This window comes from Schistocerca cancellata, chromosome 11 (genome assembly GCF_023864275.1).
Source record: "Schistocerca cancellata isolate TAMUIC-IGC-003103 chromosome 11, iqSchCanc2.1, whole genome shotgun sequence".
In the NCBI taxonomy this organism is placed as follows: domain Eukaryota; kingdom Metazoa; phylum Arthropoda; class Insecta; order Orthoptera; family Acrididae; genus Schistocerca; species Schistocerca cancellata.
Genome location: NC_064636.1, coordinates 53,357,762 through 53,383,883, shown reverse-complemented (window position 1 = coordinate 53,383,883; position 26,122 = coordinate 53,357,762). Strand labels below are relative to the sequence as shown.

The 26,122-nt window shown below is 41.6% G+C and overlaps 2 protein-coding genes across 6 annotated transcripts in view; one reads left to right on the top strand and one right to left on the bottom strand.

The window, feature by feature from the left end:
- LOC126108473 (transmembrane protein 98-like) overlaps nucleotides 1–15,741 on the bottom strand; it is a 43,431-nt gene extending 27,690 nt beyond the window's left edge. Inside the window, exons 1-3 of one of the 4 annotated variants that reach the window (XM_049913720.1) lie at nucleotides 15,663–15,741; nucleotides 15,316–15,566; nucleotides 10,374–10,547 (exon numbers count right to left, since the gene is read on the bottom strand). In XM_049913720.1, coding sequence (XP_049769677.1) covers nucleotides 10,374–10,547; nucleotides 15,316–15,341 — 200 coding nt within the window. In that variant the 5' untranslated portion in view covers nucleotides 15,342–15,566; nucleotides 15,663–15,741. The remainder of the gene's footprint in view (nucleotides 1–10,373; nucleotides 10,548–15,315; nucleotides 15,567–15,662) is intronic. The other 3 variants (XM_049913721.1, XM_049913722.1, XM_049913723.1) reach the window with 3 other exon arrangements.
- Nucleotides 15,742–15,796: 55 nt separating this feature from the next.
- Nucleotides 15,797–26,122, top strand: part of LOC126108470 (exosome component 10) — a 219,304-nt gene continuing 208,978 nt past the window's right edge. For both annotated transcript variants that reach the window (XM_049913717.1, XM_049913716.1), the window contains exon 1: nucleotides 15,797–16,042. In XM_049913717.1, coding sequence (XP_049769674.1) covers nucleotides 15,899–16,042 — 144 coding nt within the window. In that variant the 5' untranslated portion in view covers nucleotides 15,797–15,898. The remainder of the gene's footprint in view (nucleotides 16,043–26,122) is intronic.

Genomic DNA, 26,122 nt, shown 5'->3' with positions numbered 1-26,122 from the left:
TTCTATAAAAGAAAGTCTGCTATCAAGACATTGCTTTTGCTCTATTACTTTATTTATGACTGAACGTTTCTAAAACTGAAGACACTCATCCATGCTCTGCACTGCAGTCGAGATCTGGCAACGTCGTTCTCTGCTCATTGGCTGACTGTGTTTTGTGACGTCAGATGCGCAGAACAAACCTAAACTCTGCCGCCAACATAAATGACGCGCACTTTAGTTGCATCTCACCACCACTAGTGGCCTCCGAGTGAGAAGGAAGGAAGATTGGGTTTAGTGTCCTGTCAACTTCAAGGTCATTACAGATTGAACCTCACGCTCGGATTCTGTCAAGGATGGGGAAGGAAACCACCTGGTCAATTGCCTGGAGCAATTTAAGTAAATTGTGGAAAACTTAAATCAGGTCAGAGCCTCCAAATTGTAACATGGTGGTGTGTAAAGTAACTATGTTGCTCACTGAGCAAGGAACATGTGGAAACAGGTGTAGGTAAACACACCTGGAAATCGGTATATCCAAGCACACATTAAACTCAGGAAGAAAGAGACCCATAAATCAGAACAGAACACGTACACGAATACACAATTATTCTTATATTCACACAAGGTAAAGATCGCTATAACACGGCCTAATCGTGATAGGCGTGGTGTAATCGAGTTTCAGAAGTAGAAAATTTGCCTCCAATTGAAATTCGTATAAGAATGAAAGCAGTGTATGGTAATGACTGTACTGACATAATGTGTGATGTTGGATTGTTCGTGCTCATAATGAAAGAAATAGTGGTGCTAACATCAACGTGTGTGATGGAGTTCAGAGTGGCAATTGACGAGACTCATAAGAATCAGACTGACGAACTCATCAGAGAAAATAATTATATAACATGGACACAGCTCTGAGGTAAGTGTGGCATATCAAGAGTGAGTGTACAGGCTACCATTGCAGAACTGTGGTACAGAAAACACTGTGCACGTGTGTCTCAAATACTCTCTCCTGACATGAAACAAAGCAGATTGGACATCTGTCAGTTTCTCACAGCGTATTTGTTGCTCGAACAGTCCACGAGTATACTGCCGGTTCGTAATGTCCAACAGGCACAATATTTCGGCGATCAGGCACGTCGCCATCGTCAGATGCGCTGACGATGGCGACATGTCTGATCGCTGAAATATTGTGCCTGTTGGACTCTATGGACCGGCAGTACACTCGTGGACTGTTCGAGCAACAAATTTGCAGATAGATAAGAGCAAATTTTAGATATAAGTTTGACTGTGGACAGGGATCTTAAGATGTGACATCCGGCATACCTCACCCAGGGTTTGGAGGGACTCAACTGTGGGGAAACTAGCACCCTCATCCTCACAGTCAACGAGCCAACAACAGACACATCTGTGGGTAACATCTACATCGATACTCTGCAAGCCACCATACGGTGCATGGCAGATGGTACCCTGTACTATTACTTGTCATTTCCTTTCCTGTGCCACACACAAATAGAGCGAGGGAAAAACTATTGTCTATATGCCTCCGTATGAGCCCTAATTTCTCTTAACTTTTTGGTCCTTATGTGCAATGTATGTTGGCGGCAGTAGAATCAATTGGCATTCAGCTTCAAATGCCAGTTCCCTAAATTTTCTCAATAGTGTTTCTCAAAAAGAATGTCGCCTTCCCTCCAGGGATTCCCATTTGATTTCCTGAAGCATTTCTGTAACACATGTTGTTTGAACCTACCGGTAACAAATCTAGCAACTTGCCTCATCACTGATTCGATATCTTCCTCCAATCTGATGTGGTACGGATCCCAAACACTCAAGCAGTACTCAAGAATAGGTCGCACCAGCCTCCTGCATGCAGTCTTCTTTACAGGTGAACCACTCTTTTCTAAAATTCACCCAATAAACCAAAGTCAACCATTCAACTTCCCTACTACTGTTCTCACATGCTCGTTCCATCTCTTATCACTTTGCATGTTACTCCTATATACTTAAACGCCTCGACTCTGTCAAGTAACACAATAGTAATGCTGTATCTGAACACTACAGGTTTGGTCTTCCTACTCATCCATATTACCGTATTTACTCGAATCTAAGCTGCACTTTTTTTCCGGTTTTTGTAATCCATAAAACCGCCTGTGGCTTAGAATCGAGTGCAAAGCAAGCGGAAGTTCTGAAAAATGTTGGTAGGTGCCACCACAACTAACTACTGCGGTCGAATGTATGTTGTGCTACACATGCATGTTTTATAGGCACAAAGATAAATACTGGCACCAAAACCTCTGCGTCAGTAAATAAATTTAAAAAAAAAAAAAGGTGGAAGACGAGCTTTTTTTCTCCACCTCGAGTTTCGACACTGCATTTTCATACATTATCCAACGAAGTAAATACAAATTCCGTATTGTTCATCTTCGAATGTAGCAGAATTTCAATGTACTATGAAAATCTGACTGGCAAGACTGTTTGGGATGTTTGTCAATATGGCCAACTCTAGGCCACCGTTCTGAATTTTTTCCTACCTGTGAGAAGAGATGATTGCTAATAGGAACCTGATGAAATGTGAATCACATGCAGTATTCTCTTCACCACAAGAATAATACAAATATAAACATTTTGCCATGTATTTTTTCGTGTTTGGTGCTATCGCATTTAAATTCTGTCAGCCTAATAAACTACGAAACTAGAGTGAGACAACAGCAAACACGGAAGAATATACATATTATGTCACGTTTATATTCGTGTTATTCTTATGCCTAATAGTGATACAGTCAGAAATGAAGCACGGCAATTGACTAGATTTTTAAATCTAAGATGACTAATTTCTGTGCAGAATGTAATGTACTAAAGAGGCACCTGCAAAGATTTTCAAATGGAGAAAAATTTTCACTAAACTCTTGTTCAGAACATCATCTATCATACGCAGTGTATTATTTGGTTCTTGTTGATCATTATCAAAGAAAGCAGCAGTGTAAGTAACAACAAATAGCAGTCTCTTGCCATTGTTTCGCTAATAAGAGGATTTCTTTTTTTTTTTTAATTGTAAGCGGCGGTAGCGCACACAAAAGCAAGCCATGCCGCAAGTGGCGACAGGCCGTAAACACGCACTATCAGAATGCGACAAACAATGCATGACACAGTACAGTAATGCATTTTCAGCTTAGATTGATGGAAACACCCATAACAAAGAAAACGGCACTTATCAAATCAAAACAAAATAAGCAATCGATTCAAACCAGGCGAAGCACGTGAAAAAGGAAGGGTACCTGTATAAATACGGACGGAGCGCCTGACGCACAGCAATGGCTATCTGGTAAAGCTGAACTGCTAAGCTTACGACTCGAGACTGCTGTAGCTGTATCGTCATTCATTCGACCTAGATTGTGTCTCATATTACAGTGGACCAACTTTGTTTCGATTTGGAGGTGCGGCCTAAAACTTTTCTCTCTCCTTGAATTTCGAGTCTCAAATTTCAGGTGCGGCTTAGATTAGGGAAATTTTTTTTTTCCCTTGATTTCGAATCTCATTTTTCAGGTGCAGCTTAGATTCGAGTGCGGCTTAGATTCGAGTAAATACGGTAAGTTACATTGTTCCACATTTAGGGCTACCTGTCATACATCAAACCAATTGGAAATTTTGTCTAAGTCACCTCATATCTTCCTACAGTCGCGCAACTTTGACACCCTACCATACACCATGGTATCATCAGCAAAAAGCCGCAGATTGATGCCCACTCTATCTGCCAAAATATGTATGTATACAGAGAACAACAGGGGTCGTATTACACTTCCCTGGGGCCTGATGGTACCACTATCTCTGATGAACACTCATTGTCGAGGACAACATTCTGGGTTCTATTATTTAGGAAGTCTTCAAGCCACTCACATATCTGTGAACTTATTCCACACAATTGTACCTTTGTTAACAGCATGAAATGGGGCACTGTGTCAAATGCTTTCTGGAAATCTAGAGATACGGAATCTGCCTGTTGCTCTTCATCTATAGTTCTCAGTATATCGTGTGAGAAAGGGGCACGCCGAGTTTCACATGAGCGATGCTTTCTAAAACCGTGCTGATTCGTGGACAGAAGCTTCTCAGTCTCAAGAATGTTTATTATATTTGAACTGAGAATCTGTTCAAGGATTCTGCAGCAAACATACGTTAGTAATATTGGCCTGTAATTTTGTGAGTCCATTCTTTTACCTTTCTTATATACTGGAGTCACCCGCACTTTTTCCAGTCACTTGGGACTTCGTGCTGCAGGAGAGAATCACGATAAATGCAAGCTGAGTGAGGAGCCAGTGCCGTAGAGTACTCTTTGTAAAATCGAACTGGGATTCCATCCGGACCTGGTGATTTATTTGATTTCAAATCTTTCAGTTGATTTTCTATGCCAGGTATGCTTATTACTATGTCATCCATACAGGAGTCTGTCCAATAGTCAAATGATGGCATGTTTCTACAATTCTTCTGTGTGAACAATTTCTTGAACATGAAATTTAAAACTTTGGCTTTTGTTTTGTTATCTCCAACTGCCACAGTAGACGGGTCAACAAGGGACTGAATGGAAGTCTTAGACCCACTTGGCGATTACACTTACAACCAGAATCTTTTTGGGTTCTCTGCGAGATCTTTTCACACATTCACGAATCTCTACTAGCCTCCTCTTGTCATCATCATAACTGCTTATCTGCTCTGCCTAGCAGAAACACACTCCTAGACTTCTTGACTGATTTACTGTTGTTGTTGTGGTCTTCACAGTCCAGAGACTGGTTTGATGCAGCTCTCCATGCTACTCTATCCTGTGCAAGCTTCTTCGTCTCCCAGTAACTACTGCAAGCTATATCCTTCTGAATCTGTTTAGTGTATTCATCTCTTGGTCTCCCTCTACAATTTTTACCCTCCACGCTGCCCTCCAGTACTAAATTGGTGATCCCTTGATGCCTCAGAATATGTCCTACCAACCGATCCCTTCTTCTAGTCAAGTTGTGCCAAAACTCCTCTTCTCCCCTATTCTATTCAACACCTCCTCATTAGTTATGTGATGTACCCATCTAATCTTCAGCATTCTTCTGTAGCACCACATTTCGAAAGCTTCTATTTTATTCTTGTCTAAACTATTTATCATCCACATTTCACTTCCATACATGGCTACACTTCATACAAATACTTTCAGAAATGACTTCCTGGCACTTAAATTTATACTCAATGTTAACAAATTTCTCTTCTTCAGAAATGCTTTCCTTGCCATTGCCAGTCTACATTTTATATCCTCTCTACTTTGACCATCATCATCAGTTATTTTGCTCCCCAAATAGCAAAACTCCTTTACTACTTTAAGTGTCTCATTTTCTAATCTAATTCCCTCAGCATCACCCAATTTAGTTCAACTAAATTCCATGATCCTCGTTTTGCTTTTGTTGATATTCATCTTATATCCTCCTTTCAAGACACTGTCCACTCCGTTCAGCTGCTCTTCTAGGTCCTTTGCTGTCTCTGACAGAATTACAATGTCATCGGCAAACCTCAAAGTTTTTATTTCTTCTCCATGGATTTTAATTCCTACTCGACTGATTTACTAACTTTTATAATTATAGTTGCTATAAAGACATTATGATCACTAATCCCTGTTTCTATACTGACTTTGTCAATAAAGTCTGGCCTATTTGTTGCTACAAGGTCTAAGATATTTCCACTGCGTGTACACTGCTGAGCTAGCTACTCAAGACAATCTTCAGAAAACGTGTTCAAAAGAATTTTGCATGACTGTCTGTATGTAAACCCCCCCCCCCCCCCCCATGAATCCATAGACACCCCAGTGTATATTTGGCAGGTTAAAGTCACCTCCAACTAGTAAAAGTTGTCTCCAACTCATATTGCAGCATCTGGGTATTCATGTGCTAGTGACCATAGACTTTCTTTGAATGACTCTGGAATTATCACAGCAGAACCGAGTGGCCAGTAAAAACATCCAACAATTAACTTCGTTTCAGCTACTCTTGTTATACATAACCAGATGATTTCATTGTCACACTCAATTCGACATCAACAGACAATATTTCTGTCAACTGCAATGAACACTCCCCCTCCTATGGCCTCTAATCTGTCTTTCCGATATACATTCTATGACTCGCTAAGTATGTCAGAGCTTTCCACTTATGGTTTCAGCCAGTTCTTGGTCCCAAGAATGCATGGGAACTTTTCTGGAGGGCAATAAATTTGGGAACTTTATTACGAATACTTCAACAGTTTACTGATAAAATTGTGACAGTCAAAGTGTTTTTATTACAGGATTGGCATGTGACAAAGTGTCAAATAATCAGTTTTTAATTTTTTGTATCAAAAAAACCCCCCTTAGTTTTCTCAACATGAAAAAGTTTCTTAGAGGAAATTGTATGCAAGAAAGCCCCAAAATGAGAGGAATTTAAAAGTGTCTGCACATGTTATGACACCTGCAAGCCACGTAGATTTCCTCTCACTCATTTGGTTTTTATTACTTTTTAGTCTCTAATGTCTTAGTGACACCAAGGTAGTAGAGAAGTAATTACATGATAAGATTCAAAGTCCAAATGAGAGTTTTAAGAACTGTATATGGGAAATGGAATCAACAACTTTTCTGGCATGACTACATACCTTGAAAATAGGAAGCTCTGTTATGCCTCAATGACGGTGTAGTGTCAAGGTTCAAGGTTACAAAACTGATGGGAGTGCCCTGTGGACTAAATATACAAAGAACTTAAATTAACACTGACCACAGGGGACTCTTTAAAACAGAGAAATCAGTGTTGGAAGCCAACAATGAAGCAAGAATAAGAATTCTGAAAAATAAATGGCAAGGAAACAACACCAGAGACTAGATCTATATGGACCTGGCATGCATTAACTTACAGAAACAAGCTTGAACTTTAACTTGAATTTCCCAAAAAGTTCACTTTTTTGATATTCTGTTACACACCTGACAAAAACTATTGAAGATAGAGGGCTGAATTTTTTTATTCTGTTTTAAAACATACTTAACCAACAATACACTATTCTTACAACTTAATTTTGAAGATCACAGATTTTTTAAAGAAAAACTATGGGTTAATTACTGATAATTTTGATAACCACTATTAAAAATATTTTTGAATGATAATTTATGACACCAACATCTTTTTAGAAGTCTACTTTAAACATGACAGTGTAAAGAACTTCCAGGAAAAAATCAAGCTTCTACTTTTTAAAGACATGTGTACCTATGATGTACAAAAACAGGTAACATGCTTTATTTCATTTGCATAACAAAATACAAGTCAGAAAAAAGTGTGACCAAAAGCTGTGGCTCATACGTCAAATTATTCCCAAAAGATCAATTAAAAGATGATAAGTATAACATGGGCTTTTTACGGTTATTCTTTAAACTACACTATTTAGAAAACTTACTTTTTTTTTCAACATTTCCCCTTGTGTTCACAAACCAGTTCCATAAATAATATGGTAACACTAGCTTTCCAAAAGGAAGGTCGGAACACAGTGGGCTCCTGCTTCATTGTCAGCTAGGAACTATAGTAAGGACCGGCTGAGATATAACCTGCACTGTCGGTCGAGTGAGTTTGGAAGGGCCTCACCAGTGTTGTGGACTGTCGGGGCTGCTCCGCAAAATTCTTTATTATTTCAAGTCAGTGAACCCCCAATTCTTCAAAGAGTCAAACTCCCATCAATAAAACAGCTTCAAAAATCTTATTACTTTACAAATAATATAATATGGTAAATATTTGATGTTGAGCATGTAAGTGAGAAAAAGTGTAGAAGTGTTGAAGTTATGCTTAAAGTTTGCTGGAACTCACTAAGTGCTGTCATTATGAAATACTGAATGGATACACACAGGTTAATTAATTTGCACTTTATTTGAAGCAGAAGCAAGTTTTTCACACATCTTAATGTGTATGATAAATGAATCCTGAACTAGGTGCCATACACTGATATAACTTTGCAGTAGATTCAGTGCTAACTGTGGATACTGTCTGCAAACTGTGTTGCGAAGAAAGTGGGCAGTAAAGGAGTAATAAACTGGAATGTCTGATGTTGAAGTTTTACTGTGTGAACAGTGAAAATGGACTAAGCGATAAACTTTCTTTCATTTCATTTTTTGTGCGTGTGTGTGTGTGTGTGTGTGTGTGTGTGTGTGTGTGTGTGTGTGCAGTCCAGTTGCACCGCCTCGAGACCAATACGCAATTTCTAACTGTGATGTTTCACTTATTGTGCTAAATCTTTAATAGTAGAGTACACCTCTTAATGAGTAGATTGCGGCACCATTTCTACTTTTTAAAGTTTATCAATAATTGCGCAAAATATTGAAAACAAAATTTTTGTTGCTACTGAAAGCTGTTCGATAGGCAACCTGCAACTGGTACCAGGTTGCTTAGTACTAAAATATCTGTCTTATTATTTGCTTGAGATACTCCATGGACAGTGTGCAGCATTTTGAGCTTATCAGCAGGTGTACCCGCATCACTGCAGTTGTTGCATGGAGCTACCACTGCTGTATGGAGTGTCAAAGACGGCCTGAGAGCACACTGTTAAGGCGAATTTTCCAAAAAACTGAAAACTGTACACCCACTACAACGGGACCATGTAATGGTTACATTCAAAGGTAATCACCACACAGATTTATACAGTTATCCCACTCGGAGAGGAGACGATCAATTCTTGTTTTGTATGCGATCATCCACACAGATTTATCTGGCATCTAAGAGGGGCAGTAAAATGAAAATTGAACAACCTCCAGAACGGGAACACGGAATGTCTCCATTCAAAAGTAATCACCACATGTGTTAACATATTTATCCCACTGGTAGACAAGATGATCCGCTCCCGTTTTGTATAATACCATCAGCCACTGATGGATCCAAAACCGCACCCGCTCTTGCACTTCCTCATTAGACAAAGTGATGTCCGTGTATGTCCTCCCTTAAAAAGCTAAAGATGTGAAAATCACACAATGAAAATTTTACACTGTATGGAGGATGTTACAGTGCTTCCCAACCAAATTTCGGAAGCAAGCCTTCACTGGACTGGCAGTGTGAAGTTGGTCATTTTTGTGCAACAGGACGATTCCGTACAGCAGCAATTCGACAACCGGAGGGCAAACAACAAAACCAACAGTGGAAACATTCCACGTCTCCCCTGCCAAACAAATTCAAAGCTGTTCACGCAAGTTCTGATAAAGTCACAACTACATCCTCCCACTGCAGGGATCCTCTGCTTGTCGAGTTCCTCGAACGTGGAACCACGGTCAATGTGTAACTCTACGAAGACACTTTGCAGAAACTGCGGCGCACCGTAACGTCAAAACATCCGGGAATGACTACTAATTGCTAGATAAAGCACGGATCTTTCACCATGTTATTTTCACAGCTTGGAAACCTAAAGAAAAATGTGTGGCCATCAATTTCAGTCGAAAAAGGCAGTGCAAGAGTTGGAGTAGTTGCGGATCCGACAGTGGACGATTGCATTCTACAAAACAAGAATTGATCATCTCATATCCGAGTGGGATAACTGTATAAATCTGTGTGGTGATTACCTTCGAACATAACCATTACATGGTCCCATCATGGTAGGTGTACAGTTTTCAGTTTTTTGAAACATTTTTCCAGGAAACAGTGACCTATTAGTATTATAATTATTTAGTAAACACAATTGTGGTCATGTATATAAGTTGTTACTTTTTAATTGTGGGTGACCAGTTTCAATCTACTAAAGAAATCATAAAAAAAAATAAAATAAAAAAAAAATAAAAAAAAGGTACTAATGGTTCTGAGCACTATGGGACTTAACATCTATGGTCATCAGTCCCCTAGAACTTAGAACTACTTAAACCTAACTAACCTAAGGACAGCACACAACACCCAGCCATCACGAGGCAGAGAAAATCCCTGACCCCGCCGGGAATCGAACCCGGGAACCCGTGCGTGGGAAGCGAGAACGTTACCGCACGACCACGAGATGCGGGCAAAAAGAAATCATCATCAGACCTACATTCTTTGGTGATAGTAAAAAATCTCTGATGTGCAGCAGGGCCATCTGTGCCGGTGTTGAGAACACTGCTCCACATCAGGAACGTAAGGCTGTCGATGATCTCTTTAATAGGTCAAAACCAGTCATCCAGAATTAAAAAGTAACAACTTATACGAGTCCGGTCTGTGTTTACTAAACAACTTTCAGGTTTCATCTGACTGCCCTTTTGGTATCCACTGAATACACATGTACGTAATCAAGAATATAATAAAACCTCACTGTTACCTGAAAAAAGCACAAAAAGTTTGTAATAGAAGACAATTATTTACAATTTTTATAAAGAACCTATAGCAAGAATTTGTGCTCCCGCCACACAAACCCTCTCGACCGCTCACCCGGCACTGAGCTTGTCGAGGTAGCGCGTGTGGTGGCGGCGCCAGACGACGACCAGCACGACGAGTGCGCCCAGGAAGACGGCGGCGAGGGCGCCGATGGCGATGGCCACTGCCGTCTCCATCCGCTCCAGGCCCACCGGCCGCGCCGGGGGCTCGTACAGGGCCTCCATCTCACTGCACGGTGTAGAATGGTCGTGTACAAATCCAAATAAACAGCACATTACGTGTATGCTTCTGTTCTACAATTACAAGACAAATGAACTACTATGAAACAAACTATACATTGTCATCTCAGTCTTCAGGTGAACATAATTACCCCAACAGCCTAGCTCGAAAGCAGATATTCTGGGCCATCCCATTCAATACTGGTACTGTTGATCGCTCCGAAAAACAGCTCAGGTGTACACCACTTGTCACTCTAGTATCTTGGTCTCAAACGTATTACTCAGGTATGAATATAATAGAAAGAAACATTCCACATGGGAAACATGTATTAAAAATGCTGTGACTTACCAAACGGGAAAGTGATGGTAGATAGACACAATAAAAAATACACAAACACACACACACAAATATCAAGCTTTCGCAACCCACAGTTGCTTCATCAGGAAAGAGGGAAGGAGAGGGAAAGACGAAAGGATGTGGGTTTTAAGGGACACACACACACACACACACACACACAAGCAGACATATGTAAAGGCAAAGAGTTTGTAAAGGCAAAGAGTTTGTAAAGGCAAAGAGTTTGTAAAGGCAAAGAGTTTGTAAAGGCAAAGAGTTTGTAAAGGCAAAGAGTTTGTAAAGGCAAAGAGTTTGTAAAGGCAAAGAGTTTGGGCAGTATGTCAGTCAAGGTTGAAGTACAGAGGCCTGACATCTCTGCCCAAACTCTTTGCCTTTACATACGTCTGCTTGTGTCTGTATATGTGCGGATGTGTGTGTGTGTGTGTGTGTGTGTGTGTGTGTGTGTGTGTGTGTGTGTGTGTACCTGTCCCTTCCCCCCCCCCCCCCCAAGGTAAGTCTTTCTGCTACTGGGATTGGAATGACCCCTTACCCTCTCCCTTAAAACCCACATCCTTCCGTCTTTCCCTCTCCTTCCTCTTTCCTGATGAAGCAACTGTGGGTTGCGAAAGCTTGATATTTGTGTGTGTGTTTGTCTGTTTAATTGTGTCTATCTACCAGCGCTTTCCCGTTTGGTAAGTCACAGCATTTTTAATGTATTAATCAGGTAGTTAGACAAGGCAATGACTTCCTAAATTGTGCCCTGAAATGAAATCCATTCTGTACGACAGCTACAGCTTTTCGTTGTCCTTCCAATTTCTGCAATATCCTTGTAAGACCCTATGCTGCTACTGCACCCAACTGCCTATGCCTCGTACCCGTGTCTGTCCCCACTGTAAGACTTGCCCTATGCACCCTCCTATCACCAACTTTACTAGCCCACGACAGCTACAGCTTTTCGTTTCACCAAAGGTCACGCTGCAGTTGGAGGAATAGAAATGGGTACACAATCGCAATTTACGACATCTATTCAATGGTCCTTGAATATCCAATGCCACGTGGGACCACACATCCACGCTGGGAGGGTAGGACAAACCAGTATTTCATAACTTTTAATTGGAAACTCCCATTCGCAACATTCTATTCCTCTGACATATCAAACAGGGCCTACCCCCACGTCATGGCTCGACACGAACGTGACTCTACTTTTCCAAATCGAGTAAGTGTTTAATCGTAGCACTGCCAACTTCAATACACTTAGTGATCCACTTTTCAAATGACTGTACACGAGACAGAAGTATATCTGCAGGAACGTCAGAAGAGATGTTTCTGATGTGGTCAGTCCAGTCTTCATGGCCTGTTGGCTCCTGCTGGTACACTTTATCTTTTAAATATCCCCACAGAAAGAAATTCAGTGACCTAGCAACCTGTGGATTGACCGATCAGTGTAAACACGGTCTAATACCTCCCATGCTTCAATTGCATATGTGCTGAGCAACCATCACGCTGAAACCACTTACACTGTTGAACATAAAATGCATCATCCTGCTGTAGTAACAATATTTCCTGTTCCAAAAATGTTCAGTATTTGCGTCCATTCAAACTGCCATCAATAAAACATGGAGCAATGAGTTTGCGCCCCATGATGACACACCATGTGTTAACCGATCAAGGACATCGTGGTCAACTTGTCGTAACCAGTGGGGATGTTATGCCAGTCAACACTACCGTGGTTTATGAATGCAGACTCATCGGGAAATAGTACCTTGGCAAAGAACATGGGGATTGTTTACGTTTGTTGATGAGCCTATTCACAAAACACTACTTGGTTATGGGAATCAATGCCATGAAGTTCTTGATGCAGTGAAATGGCTCTGAGCACTATGGGACTTAACATCTGAGATCATCAGTCCCCTTGATGCAGTGACATGTGGTACGGACGATACTTATTATATGATACTTATGATGATTCTGCATTGTGACAATAGTACCCAAGGATACACAGGAATCGTGGTGTAATGTAATTGCTGGGCGCTTATTCGTGGTCTTTGGTGCACTGCAGCAAGTACAGATATTTTGTTATGTTCTGCTGTAACACATTTGCTTCGTTTACTTTTGGCAGTCTGTACACTGACATCAGACAAAGGCGTTCACAACCTTGTAAAAGAACAAATGAGAGCTACCTTTCTCTGGAAAACGATCTGCATACAAGGCACCAGCACCCTCAACATTTCTCTTACATTCTTCATACAACAGGATCATTTCAAATTTTCCTTCTGTGGTTGCAACATTCATTGTCTATTTACATGTCTGTTCTCCAAATGATAGGTGGGTGTGCAGGCAATTAACACTGTGCAAGTATTATTGTATTTAGAGCCACTATCTGTTCTACATCTGCATGATACATGAGCTCTGCTTGCAGCATACTGTCTGTTGTTATACATTGTAGTTCGCTACATGGCCATGGTGGTGCATCGAGTACTCTCCTGCTCAATATGTCTGAGGAATAAAATGTTGTGTACGGGATTTCCAATTAGAAGTTGCGAAATACTAGCCTGTCCTACCCTCGCAGCATGGAGATGGGCTCCCATGTGCCATTGGATACTCAAGGGCCACTGAGTAGCATGTTGTAAATTATGATTGTGTACCCATTTCTATTCCTCTGATTACAGTGCCATCTGTGGCAAAATGAAGAAAATGTTTCACACAAATGTATGGAGATTTTGCCATAGAGTTGTAATTTGCAATAAAAACTGCGGGTTTCCAATGAAGATTCCAAAGTTACCTCCGCACCACCCATCCACAGGTTGGGGTGGCAGGTCGAGTTCGGTATCATTGGATGTACCCTTCTGAGACAAACAAATTGGAATTATAACCTTTTATTCCATCTGATTTGTAGTTTTCGAGCCTGTATACAGTGTGTTCATCAGTGAATGGTACAGTTTTGAAAATTAATAATGTATCAACTCATTACTTCACACTGGCCAATCTTATAGCATAAGTAGCGGCAACTGCGAAAGCTTTTAATGTGCTACCTGCTGTTCACCTTTCATGTCTACGTAGGCATAGGGGCTGATGTTCAACATCCGCCTTAGTCCTACCTGGTGTGGGTCCCACACAACTGAGCAATATTCTAGGATGGGCTGCACAAGTGATATGAAAGCAGTTTTCTTTGTAGACTGACTGCATTTCCCCAGTATTCTACCTGTAGACCAAAGTCTGCATCTGCTTTACCTACAACTGTGCCTATGTGACCCCAGTATATCACAGAATTTCTTAAGATATTGTTTTGTATTCCAATGTCATAGTTTGGTTGTACCCCAAGGTAGATGTTAATGTTGAAATGTCACTGTTTTGTTGTGAGTTGGCAAAGCCAACTAATGCAACTGGCAGAAAACTGCCTCTTGTGGTGGACTGATCTGTACCATAGTCTGACAATCGCTTTGAAAACTTTGTGGGGGTATTTTCAAAATGTCTCGATTTCCAATGATGATGTTGCACAGGAACCTAAGAGTACGGTTTCAATTTTACAGAATATTTTGCTTTATAATGAAACATTCTGCACTATGTGTTCCATTACGCCGCCATGTAGTTTTGAACACTCCACATCACAACATTTATCGAACATTGTTTTCCCAGTGGTTCCACTATCTTGTCTGATCATTTTTCATATTCACTTTCCATCATGCCCCACACAAACAGTTACCAACTACAGCACACAGTTGAAAAGCCACTGACACCAAAAGTACATTTTTGCCCTAAAGTTAATTTGAATTGTAACTAGGCCTATCACCCTGATAATGATAATGGACACAGGTTACAGGTAAGTAACATTCTGCTACAAATTATATCAGTATTTTCAAACTATGGAAAATTCTGGGTGGAATACAACAATATTATTAAAAGACAATATAGTGGAGATACTGAGTCATATTAGTTTCAGATATCATTAAGCAAGAGTCAAATGAAAGCAGCAATACACAAAATTTAGTACTCAGACAAATTCTGCTGCACAAACAATATTTCAAACAAAGCGATGTGGTCATTACAAAAATGTTTCACCAGTGGCTGGAGCAATACAGGGAACACCCCAGTATTCATCTGGGATATAGACCTTGCAAATGTAAGTCTGGATAAAAAGGTCATCCACAATTTAAATCTTTCGCTGTCACAATTTCATTCTAGTTTTGAGTGACTACATTACCATTTACTCGATGTACTAGAATATTTTTCGGTTATAAAGAATGGGAAAAAGTTACCAGAATGTATAAATACTAATTTAAAATATATTCCTTGCAATTTGTTCGAACTGCATGGTATTCTCAAGGCACAAGGGAAAAATTATCATAACTACTGCAAACGGTGCTGGAAACATAATGAATTTTAGTTTGCTACAGGATATTTGTAAACATGTCAAATGAAAAATGACAATCTCAATGAAAATTACCTTGGCACTTGTGAGTTGTTGAACATCTATTTGTGGCATTCAGGTCCGTGCAAAATGCCGTAGTTGTCTGTAATATCAGTACAAACACACGCACTGTAACTACTGTCACCAATGTCACACACTTGCTGGGTAGTATCAGAAGTGGACATCTAATAACAACGACAAAGAGTCGTAAATCAGATAGGTGGGAGGTTTGCGCTAGACAATAGTCAGCCGTATATTTCAGCAAGGTACACTCCTGCAGTACAAATCTGAGGAGTTGAATTTTACAAATCAGTTACACGTTCTTCACTTAGAGTCAAACGAAATTAAAAGTAATGGAAGATATGAGTGGAAATGATAATTACCGTTTGTCCTTCGAAGAACTTTGTTTAGATTTTGTTTTGCTACGAACTTACATTTTTCTCGTTTTCCTTTCGTTTTACAGTGGTGCCAACGTAAGCTGATTGACTAGAACCCCGGCTAATGCAATGGTAAACTCGGTAGTTGGTAAACATGGTTACATTACGGCAGACGGCCAGTATTTGCAGGGAGGCGACGTGTTGAGGATTGTTGATAGTTCTTGGTGTTGTTCTTTGCTGTGATGGAAAACAAGAAGAAACGTGTGGTTGCTCCCTCCGTGAAAGAGAATGGCGTTGAAGAAATTTCCATGGAAAATGAGGTATCCACAAATACAAACGCGCCGGATATCTTGCCTGGATTTAAAACGATGGACGAGTTTTTACAGGTTAGTAATCGTATCTTAAAGAATTAATTTGCTGTTCATGTCAGCCAAATTACATGATCAGTTTATTTGTATTTTAACGACAAAATTGTGTGGACAATGTCATTTAACTGAGAATTGATTTAATAAACGATGTATGTCAGTTTTTGTGGCAAAGTAATTTTTGTAACGTATCTACCCGAATTTTTGCCCTTGTTGCCGTACTAGTTGTTATTGATCGATCTCTCTGTGTGCATATGGTACTACTTAATAGTAATACCGGTAATTATGGTATGCCTATTCATTGTTGATGCGGAAGCATCCCCAATAAAACTGAAAATGCGCCGGAAACCAGCATTGCAGATGGATAAATCCATCTAAAATCATAGAGAATAAATCAGTACTAATAACGTCCAACATGAACAACAAATGTGTACGTAACGAATCTTGCTATATGATCTGCAGCAGTTATTGAATGTTTCAATTAAACTCAGATCTTGGGAAAAACAATTCTTACTGCGAGAATATTAGGAGTCATATATTATACATTATAGTCAGTACTCATGAAGCATTTGCTCAACTACAGTTTTGTATGATAGTAATTTGTTCCGATTAATGTGATAAGCTCAGATTCTCTCTGGCATTAGAAGTCGATCTGAGGAGGATCGAGGAAGTTATCTTGCTCTCATTACAGAGGCAGTTACAGAACCAGTATCCACACCTCCATCATATGTTTTATTGGTTTTTTTTTTCACACATTTTATCAAAATGATACTCCATTTTCAATGTAATCTTTCATTGTCTGATAACAATAATCTAATCTCCTCAGTCAGTTTATTGTACACTTTTATTCCTTGGTAGCAAATGTTGATTTGAGTTTTATATTCTTTCTTGCAAAATGTATGTTCAGTCATGATCTTGTTCCATGGTCACAGGTAGAGCACTACATACGAATATACCATACACCATGTCATGTACTGTATGTGCTACAATCATTTCTTGTCTTTTTATATTGACATGACTGCCAACCAGCTGTCTGTCGGAGTGAATGGCCACTGCGGAACTATACCCTAGAGCAAAGTGGACCACCCAGTGGCATAACATGCAGCTGAACATAACATGCTTGATTTGAGTGGCTGCTTCACGGCCTGGACCATCTGCATCCTTCCCTCCACCATCAGCTTTTCTAATCACACAAATGGGAGTTACCGTTAGAGCACATCCTCCACTCCCAAAATCATCCTGTCCTCAACCTATTATAACCTGTCAGAGGTAGAAGTAACTTTGGGTGTACCGCAGGGAAGTGTGTTGGGACCCTCGCTGTTTATATTGTAGAGAATATTAATAGTACTGACAGGCTTTTTGCTGATGATGAGGTTATCTACACTCCTGGAAATGGAAAAAAGAACACATTGACACCGGTGTGTCAGACCCACCATACTTGCTCCGGACACTGCGAGAGGGCTGTACAAACAATGATCACACGCACGGCACAGCGGACACACCAGGAACCGCGGTGTTGGCCGTCGAATGGCGCTAGCTGCGCAGCATTTGTGCACCGCCGCCGTCAGTGTCAGCCAGTTTGCCGTGGCATACGGAGCTCCATCGCAGTCTTTAACACTGGTAGCATGCCGCGACAGCGTGGACGTGAACCGTATGTGCAGTTGACGGACTTTGAGCGAGGGCGTATAGTGGGCATGCGGGAGGCCGGGTGGACGTACCGCCGAATTGCTCAACACGTGGGGCGTGAGGTCTCCACAGTACATCGATGTTGTCGGCGGAAGGCGCACGTGCCCGTCGACCTGGAACCGGACCGCAGCGACGCACGGATGCACGCCAAGACCGTAGGATCCTACGCAGTGCCGTAGGGGACCGTACCGCCACTTCCCAGCAAATTAGGGACACTGTTGCTCCTGGGGTATCGGCGAGGACCATTCGCAACCGTCTCCATGAAGCTGGGCTACGGTCCCGCACACCGTTAGGCCGTCTTCCGCTCACGCCCCAACATCGTGCAGCCCGCCTCCAGTGGTGTCGCGACAGGCGTGAATGGAGGGACGAATGGAGACGTGTCGTCTTCAGCGATGAGAGTCGCTTCTGCCTTGGTGCCAATGATGGTCGTATGCGTGTTTGGCGCCGTGCAGGTGAGCGCCACAATCAGGACTGCATACGACCGAGGCACACAGGGCCAACACCCGGCATCATGGTGTGGGGAGCGATCTCCTACACTGGCCGTACACCACTGGTGATCGTCGAGGGGACACTGAACCGTGCACGGTACATCCAAACCGTCATCGAACCCATCGTTCTACCATTCCTAGACCGGCAAGGGAACTTGCTGTTCCAACAGGACAATGCACGTCCGCATGTATCCCGTGCCACCCAACGTGCTCTAGAAGGTGTAAGTCAACTACCCTGGCCAGCAAGATCTCCGGATCTGTCCCCCATTGAGCATGTTTGGGACTGGATGAAGCGTCGTCTCACGCGGTCTGCACGTCCAGCACGAACGCTGGTCCAACTGAGGCGCCAGGTGGAAATGGCATGGCAAGCCGTTCCACAGGACTACATCCAGCATCTCTACGATCGTCTCCAAGGGAGAATAGCAGCCTGCATTGCTGCGAAAGGTGGATATACACTGTACTAGTGCCGACATTGTGCATGCTCTGTTGCCTGTGTCTATGTGCCTGTGGTTCTGTCAGTGTGATCATGTGATGTATCTGACCCCAGGAATGTGTCAATAAAGTTTCCCCTTCCTGGGACAATGAATTCACGGTGTTCTTATTTCAATTTCCAGGAGTGTATAATGAATTACCATCTGGAAGAATCTGCACAAATATTCAGTCAGATCCTAAGATTTCTGCATGGTGCAGAGATTGCCAACTTGCTCTAAATGTTCAGAAATGTAAAATTTTGCACTTAACAATACAAAAAAACCGTAGTATCCTATTACTGTAATATCAATGAGTCACTGTTGAAATTGCCCAAATACCTGGGTGTAATGCTTTGTAGGGATATGAAATGGAATGATCACATAGGTTCAGTCATGGGTAAAGCAGATGGTAGACTTGGGGGGGTTGGACTGTTTTTGGGGGAGGAGACCAAACAGCAAGGTCATTGATCTCATCGGATTAGGGAAGGACGGGGAAGGAAGTCGGCTGTGCCCTTTCAGAGGAACCATCCCGGCATTAGCCTGGATCAATTTAGGGACATCGGGATGGCCAGATGCGGGATTGAACTGTCGTCCTCCCGAATGCGAGTCCAGTTGGTAGACTTGGTTTTGTTGGTAGAATACTGAGGGAAATGCAGTTGGTCTGCAAAAGAGATTGCATATAAATCACTCATGCGAACAGTTGTAGAACAGTGCTCAAGTGTGTTGTTCCCATACCAGATAAGATTAACAGGGGGTATTGAATGTATACAGAGAAGGACAGTACAAATGATCACAGGTCTGTTTAATTCATGGGAGAGTCACAGAGATACTGAAGGAACTGAACTGGCAGGCTCCTGAAGAGAGACGGGCCCAAGACAGTGTATTAAAAAAATTTCAAGAGCCAGTTTTAAATGATTACTTTAGGAAATGCTACTGCACTCTATGTATCGCTCACACAGAGATCGTGAGGATAACATTAGGTTAATTACTGCACGCACAAAGGCATTCAAACAGTCATTCTTCCCATGCTCCAAACGTGAATGGACCACTAAGAAATGGTAATAACTGGTATAATGGGATGTACCCTCTGCCATGAACCTCATTGTTGTTGCAAAGTACAGATGTAGATATAGATATAGATGTTATACACATGTCAACCTTATTTTTGGAACATGTGAATTTTATTTCAGTTGACATATTTGTTAGCAACAAGTATAGAATTGTGTTTTGTCTTCAAATTCATTACTTGTCTATAATAAATCGGTACACTTTCTTTGCACTGTTTCGTAAATATCTTTTGCCAATGCAGCTATATATGTCCACTTATTTCTTCTTAGTCTGTTGATTTTTTGTCATTCTTCGCAAAAATGTAATCTTCCACTTGTCAATCCTCAAAATCTTGAAAGTTTTCGCTTCATGCCATCTATCCCTTTTTCCTTCTCACCAATTTTCCATGTCTGATCACTGGGAGCCAAAATGAATTGTTCTTGTCCCTATTCGGAAATACAAAAGTGTCTGATTCCACCCATGTGCTTTGACCCATGATGCCACAAATATGGTGGAAACGACCATACACTATGACTCCAATATGGCGCCTATGACGTCATGATGTAAACATGACCACGAATATGAAAATACATTGAAAAACCAACACACACATGTTCCACAAGAAACCTAATGAAACTAACAGGACAAGTGCGGGAAATTGTGGACAGTGTAAATATAAACAAATTTAGACACACACCACTATACCAAACCACACAAAACAACGAAAAAAGCCGACAACACAAAACTCCCCGGATTCCACTAAACACTGTATCCTCTGGAATCACACTTCCCTTGACCTACATAGCTCAACAGCAGCTCCCAATCCCACAAATAACACTTCCCTTGACCTATATAGCTGAACAGCAATTCCCGATACCAGAACACTCACAGCCACAACCACACGTTGGAATCAAACACTTCCCTTGACCTATATAGGTCAACAGAAACTACTGATACCAAATCATAAAACCCAAAACTACAATCACGTCCACAATCATCACTACCTCAAAAAAACACAACGAACCAACAAAATTGGAATCGAACTCGACCGGTTATCCTTACGACATCTCCACGTATAGCTGTTCCTGGTCTGAGACACCAGAACTTTAGTAAGCCTCATTTCTTCACGACACACTGAACACTCACGACTTCACCCAAAAATCCGAATAGTTGAAGAAATTTTATTAAAGACAATGTACTGTACCCCATCATCACCGACAACCAAAAACTGTTGATCTTGTCAGTCATATCCATACCTACCAAAGACATAAAAAAGCAATTTACCAAAATTCACACAAGATGAACAGAAAAAACTACGATAACATTGACATAAACAAAACCAAAAGCGTTAACTCACTGAAAAATATTCCGCTGAAAGCACAGTCACTACACATACCACACACGTGCAATGCTACCACGCAAATGAGCCCCATACGCCACATAACACGCTACCCATAAACACACCACTAGAAAGAACCGCCAACCTCAACAATACGCCACCTGTAAACATGCCACACACGCAAACTAAGCCAAAAACATCACCTAACACACAACACACAAACACACCACCAGAGAGCACCACTGATCACATCAGAACGACACCTACAAACACACCCCTCTCACAAACTAAATTCCGCACTGTCATGATGTCACACACCACAACAGCCTTACGTCACGGGTCAAAGCCGACGGGTGGGTTGGGGCGCTTCGGTCGACCCTCCCTCTTCTTATATGTTCGTAGCAGAGTCAGAACACCGACATTTCATCTGTCACCTGATTTATAGTGTGTTAATTAACCTGTATTATAACTCAGTCACCATTAATTATCTTCTTTATGCAGAGGATCTGCAAAGCATTATCTCCATAGAACTGTACTTGGCCCTGGGAAGACTTGAACTCTTCTCCTTTGCAACTGTTATTGTTGGAAGGAAAAATGATATTTACTCTAATTGCGGAATGCATCATCATTTCATCATTGACTTTCTTGTATTTGTTTCAACTTCATTATTTGGAGTAGATACAACTTAGTCAAATCAGCCCAAAGACATGAGAAGAAGTAAGTGACATTTTATTTTAGAGCTTCCATTGATCATTGCTGTTTTAATCCTTGAAAAGGGTGTCTGCTTCTTGACAGTCAAGACACCACCCAGCCGTGACACCAAACATAAAAGGCCCTGCTAATAGCAGCTGACAATGTTCACTCGCCGTCACACCTTGTCAATTACTCGAACTGCACAACTCTCTGTTAACTTGCCGTCACACCTTGCCAATTACTCAAACTGCACACCTCTCTGGTAAATTCTGCATAAATGTGAAACAAAACAACTGCACACAACACGTGTTTCATGATTTAAGCACTACCTAATATTACTTTTACTCTTTTGTCATGATGATCTTTCCTTATCATAAATAGGGAGTAGGAAATGTCATTTGCCTGAACAGCCTGCTCAGTTGAAACAGGTTTGCCAGGTTTAATGTATGCCACTGTTTGTATAAAGCCGCATTACTAAGTGCCATGGGCCAGGATTTTTGTAACTTGGATCCAATTTCTCGCTCATTTTCCATCATTTACCTTGCCCCAGATGCTGTATACTTTCGCTCAGTAAGGTAGAGGCACTAGCCTTTGGGAGTGCCCCAGTTTTTGAGACTTCTCAGTATTCGTTAAATGTTAATGAAAGTAAAACCTCGGTTCTCCCTTCTATTCCAGTCTCGTATTGTTCGTGGAAAGAAAGATTGTCGATATGCCTTTGTGTGGGCTCTAATCTCTCTGATTTTATCCTCATGGTCTTTTCACGAGATATACGTAGGGGGGAGCAATATCCTGCTTGACTCCTCGGTGAAGGTATGTTCTCGAAACTTCAACAAAAGACCGTACCGAGCTACTGAGTGTCTCTCCTGCAGAGTCTTCCACTGGAGTTTTAAATCACTCCTAATACCTACTCCCAGATAATTCACAGAATTAACTGCTTCCAGTTGCTGACCTGCTATATTGTAGCTAAATGATAAAGGATCTTTCTTTCTATGTATTCGCAGCACATTACACTTGTCTACATTGAGATTCAATTGGCATTCCCTGCACCATGCGTCAATTCGTTGCAGATCCTCCTGCATTTCAGTACAATTTTCCATTGTTACAACCTCTCGATATACCACAGCATCATCCGCAAAAAGCCTCAGTGAACTTCTGATGTTATCCACAGGGTCGTTTATGTATATTGTGAATAGCAACGGTCCTACGACACTCCCCTGCGGCACACCTGAAATCACTCTTATTTCAGAAGACTTCTCTCCATTGAGAATAACATCCTGCGTTCTGTTATCTAGGAACTCTTCAATCCCATCACACAATTGGTCTGACAGTCCATATGCTCTTACTTTGTTCATTAAACGACTGTGGGGAACTGTATCGAATGCCTTGTGGAAGTTGAGAAACACGGCATCTATCTGGGAACCCGTGTCTGTGGCCCTCGGAGTCTCATGGACGAACAGCGCGAGCTGGGTTTCACACGATTATCTTTTTCTAAACCCATGCTGATCCCTACAGAGTAGATTTCTGGTCTCCAGAAAAGTCATTATACTCGAACACAATACGTGTTCCAAAATTTTACAACTGATCGACGTTAGAGATATAGGTCTATAGTTCTGCACATTTGTTCGACATCCTTTCTTGAAAACGGGGATGACCTGTGCCCTTTTCCAATCCTTTGGAACACTACGCTCTTCTAGAGACCTACGGTACACCACTGCAAGAAGGGGGGCAAGTTCCTTCGCGTACTCTGTGTAAAATTGAACTGGGATCCCATCAGGTCCCGTGGCCTTTCCTCTTTTGAGCAATTTTAATTGTTTCTCTATCCCTCTGTCATCTATTTCGATATCTACCATTTTGTCATCTGTGCGACAATCTAGAGAAGGAACTACTGTGCAGTCTTCCTCTGTGAAACAGCTTTGGAAAAAGGCATTTAGTATTTCGGCCTTGAGTCTTTAGTCATCTGTATCAGTACCGTTTTGGTCACAGAGCGTCTGGACATTTTGTTTTGATCCACCTACTGCTTTGACATATGACCAAAATTTCTTAGGATTTTCTGCCAAGTCAGTACACAGAACATTACTTTCGAATTCATTGAACGCCTCTCGCATAGCCCTCCTTAACTACATTTTGCTTCGCGTAATTTTTGTTTGTCTGCAAGGCTTTGGCTATGTTTATGTTTGCTGTGAAGTTCCCTTTGCTTCCGCAGCAGTTTTCTAACTCGGTTGTTGTACCACGGTGGCTCTTTTCCATCTCTTACGATCTTGCTTGGCACATAGTCATCTAATGCGTATTGTACGATGGTTTTGAACTTTGTCCACTGATCTACGTCTACATCCATACTCCGCAAGCCACCTGACGGTGTGTGGCGGAGGGTACCTTGAGTACCTCTATCGGTTCTCCCTTCTATTCCAGTCTCGTATTGTTCGTGGAAAGAAGGATTGTCGGTATGCCTCTGTGTGGGCTCTAATCTCTCTGATTTTATCCTCATGGTCTCTTCGCGAGATATACGTAGGAGGGAGCAATATACTGCTTGACTCTTCGGTGAAGGTATGTTCTCGAAACTTTGACAAAAGCCCGTACCGAGCTACTGAGCGTCTCTCCTGCAGAGTCTTCCACTGGAGTTTATCTATCATCTCCGTAACGCTTTCGCGATTACTGAATGATCCTGTAACGAAGCGCGCTGCTCTCCGTTGCATCTTCTCTATATCTTCTATCAATCCTATCTAGTACGGATCCCACACTGCTGAGCAGTATTCAAGCAGTGGGCGAACAAGCGTACTGTAACCTACTTCCTTTGTTTTCGGATTGCAATTCCTTAGGATTCTTCCAATGAATCTCAGTCTGGCATCTGCTTTACCGACGCTCAACATTATATGATCATTCCATTTTAAATCACTCCTAATGCGTACTCCCAGATAATTTATGGTATTAACTGCTTCCAGTTGCTGACCTGCTATTTTGTAGCTAAATGATAAAGGATCTATCTTTCTGTGTATTCGCAGCACATTACACTTGTCTACATTGAGATTCAATTGGCATTCCCTGCACCATGCGTCAATTCGTTGCAGATCCTCCTGCATTTCAGTACAATTTTCCATTGTTACAACCTCTCGATACACCACAGCATCATCTGCAAAAGGCCTCAGTGAACTTCCGATGTCATCCACCAGGTCATTTATGTATATTGTGAATAGCAACGGTCCTATGACACTCCCCTGCGGCACACCTGAAATCACTCTTACTTTGGAGGACTTCTCTCCATTGAGAATGACATGCTGCGTCCTGTTATCTAGGAACTCCTCAATCCAATCACACAATTGGTCTGATAGTCCATATGCTCTTACTTTGTTCATTAAACGACTGTGGGGAACTGTATCGAACGCCTTGCGGAAGTCAAGAAACACGGCATCTACCTGTGAACCCGTGTCTATGGCCCTCTGAGTCTCGTGGACGTTTAGCGCGAGCTGGGTTTCACATGACCGTCTTTTTCGAAACCCATGCTGATTCCTACAGAGTAGATCTCTAGTCTCCAGAAAAGTCATTATACTCGAACACAATACGTGTTCCAAAATTCTACAACTGATCGACGTTAGAGATATAGGTCTATAGTTCTGCACATCTGTTCGACGTCCCTTCTTGAAAACGGGGATGACCTGTGCCCTTTTCCAATCCTTTGGAACGCTACGCTCTTCTAGAGACCTACGGTACACCGCTGCAAGATGGAGGGCAAGTTCCTTCGCGTACTCTGTGTAAAATTGAACTGGTATCCCATCAGGTCCAGAGGCCTTTCCTCTTTTGAGTGATTTTAATTGTTTCTCTATCCCTCTGTCGTCTATTTCGATATCTACCATTTTGTCATCTGTGCGACAATCTAGAGAAGGAACTACAGTGCAATCTTCCTCTGTGAAACAACTTTGGAAAAAGACATTTAGTATTTCGGCCTTTAGTCTGTCATCCTCTGTTTCAGTACCATCTCGGTCACAGAATGTCTGGACATTTTGTTTTGATCCACCTACCGCTTTGACATAAGACCAAAATTTCTTAGGATTTTCTGCCAAGTCAGTACATAGAACTTTACTTTCAAATTCATTGAACGCCTCTCGCATAGCCCTCCTCACACTACATTTTGCTTCGCGTTATTTTTGTTTGTCTGCAAGGCTTTGGCTATGTTTATGATTGCTGTGAAGTTCCCTTTGCTTCCACAGCAGTTTTCTAACTTGGTTGTTGTACCACGGTGGCTCTTTTCCATCTCTTATGATCTTGCTTGGCACATACTCATCTAATGCATTATGTACGACGGTTTTGAACTTTGTCCACTGATCCTCAACACTATCTGTACTTGAGACAAAACTTTTGTGTTGAGTCGTCAGGGACTCTGAAA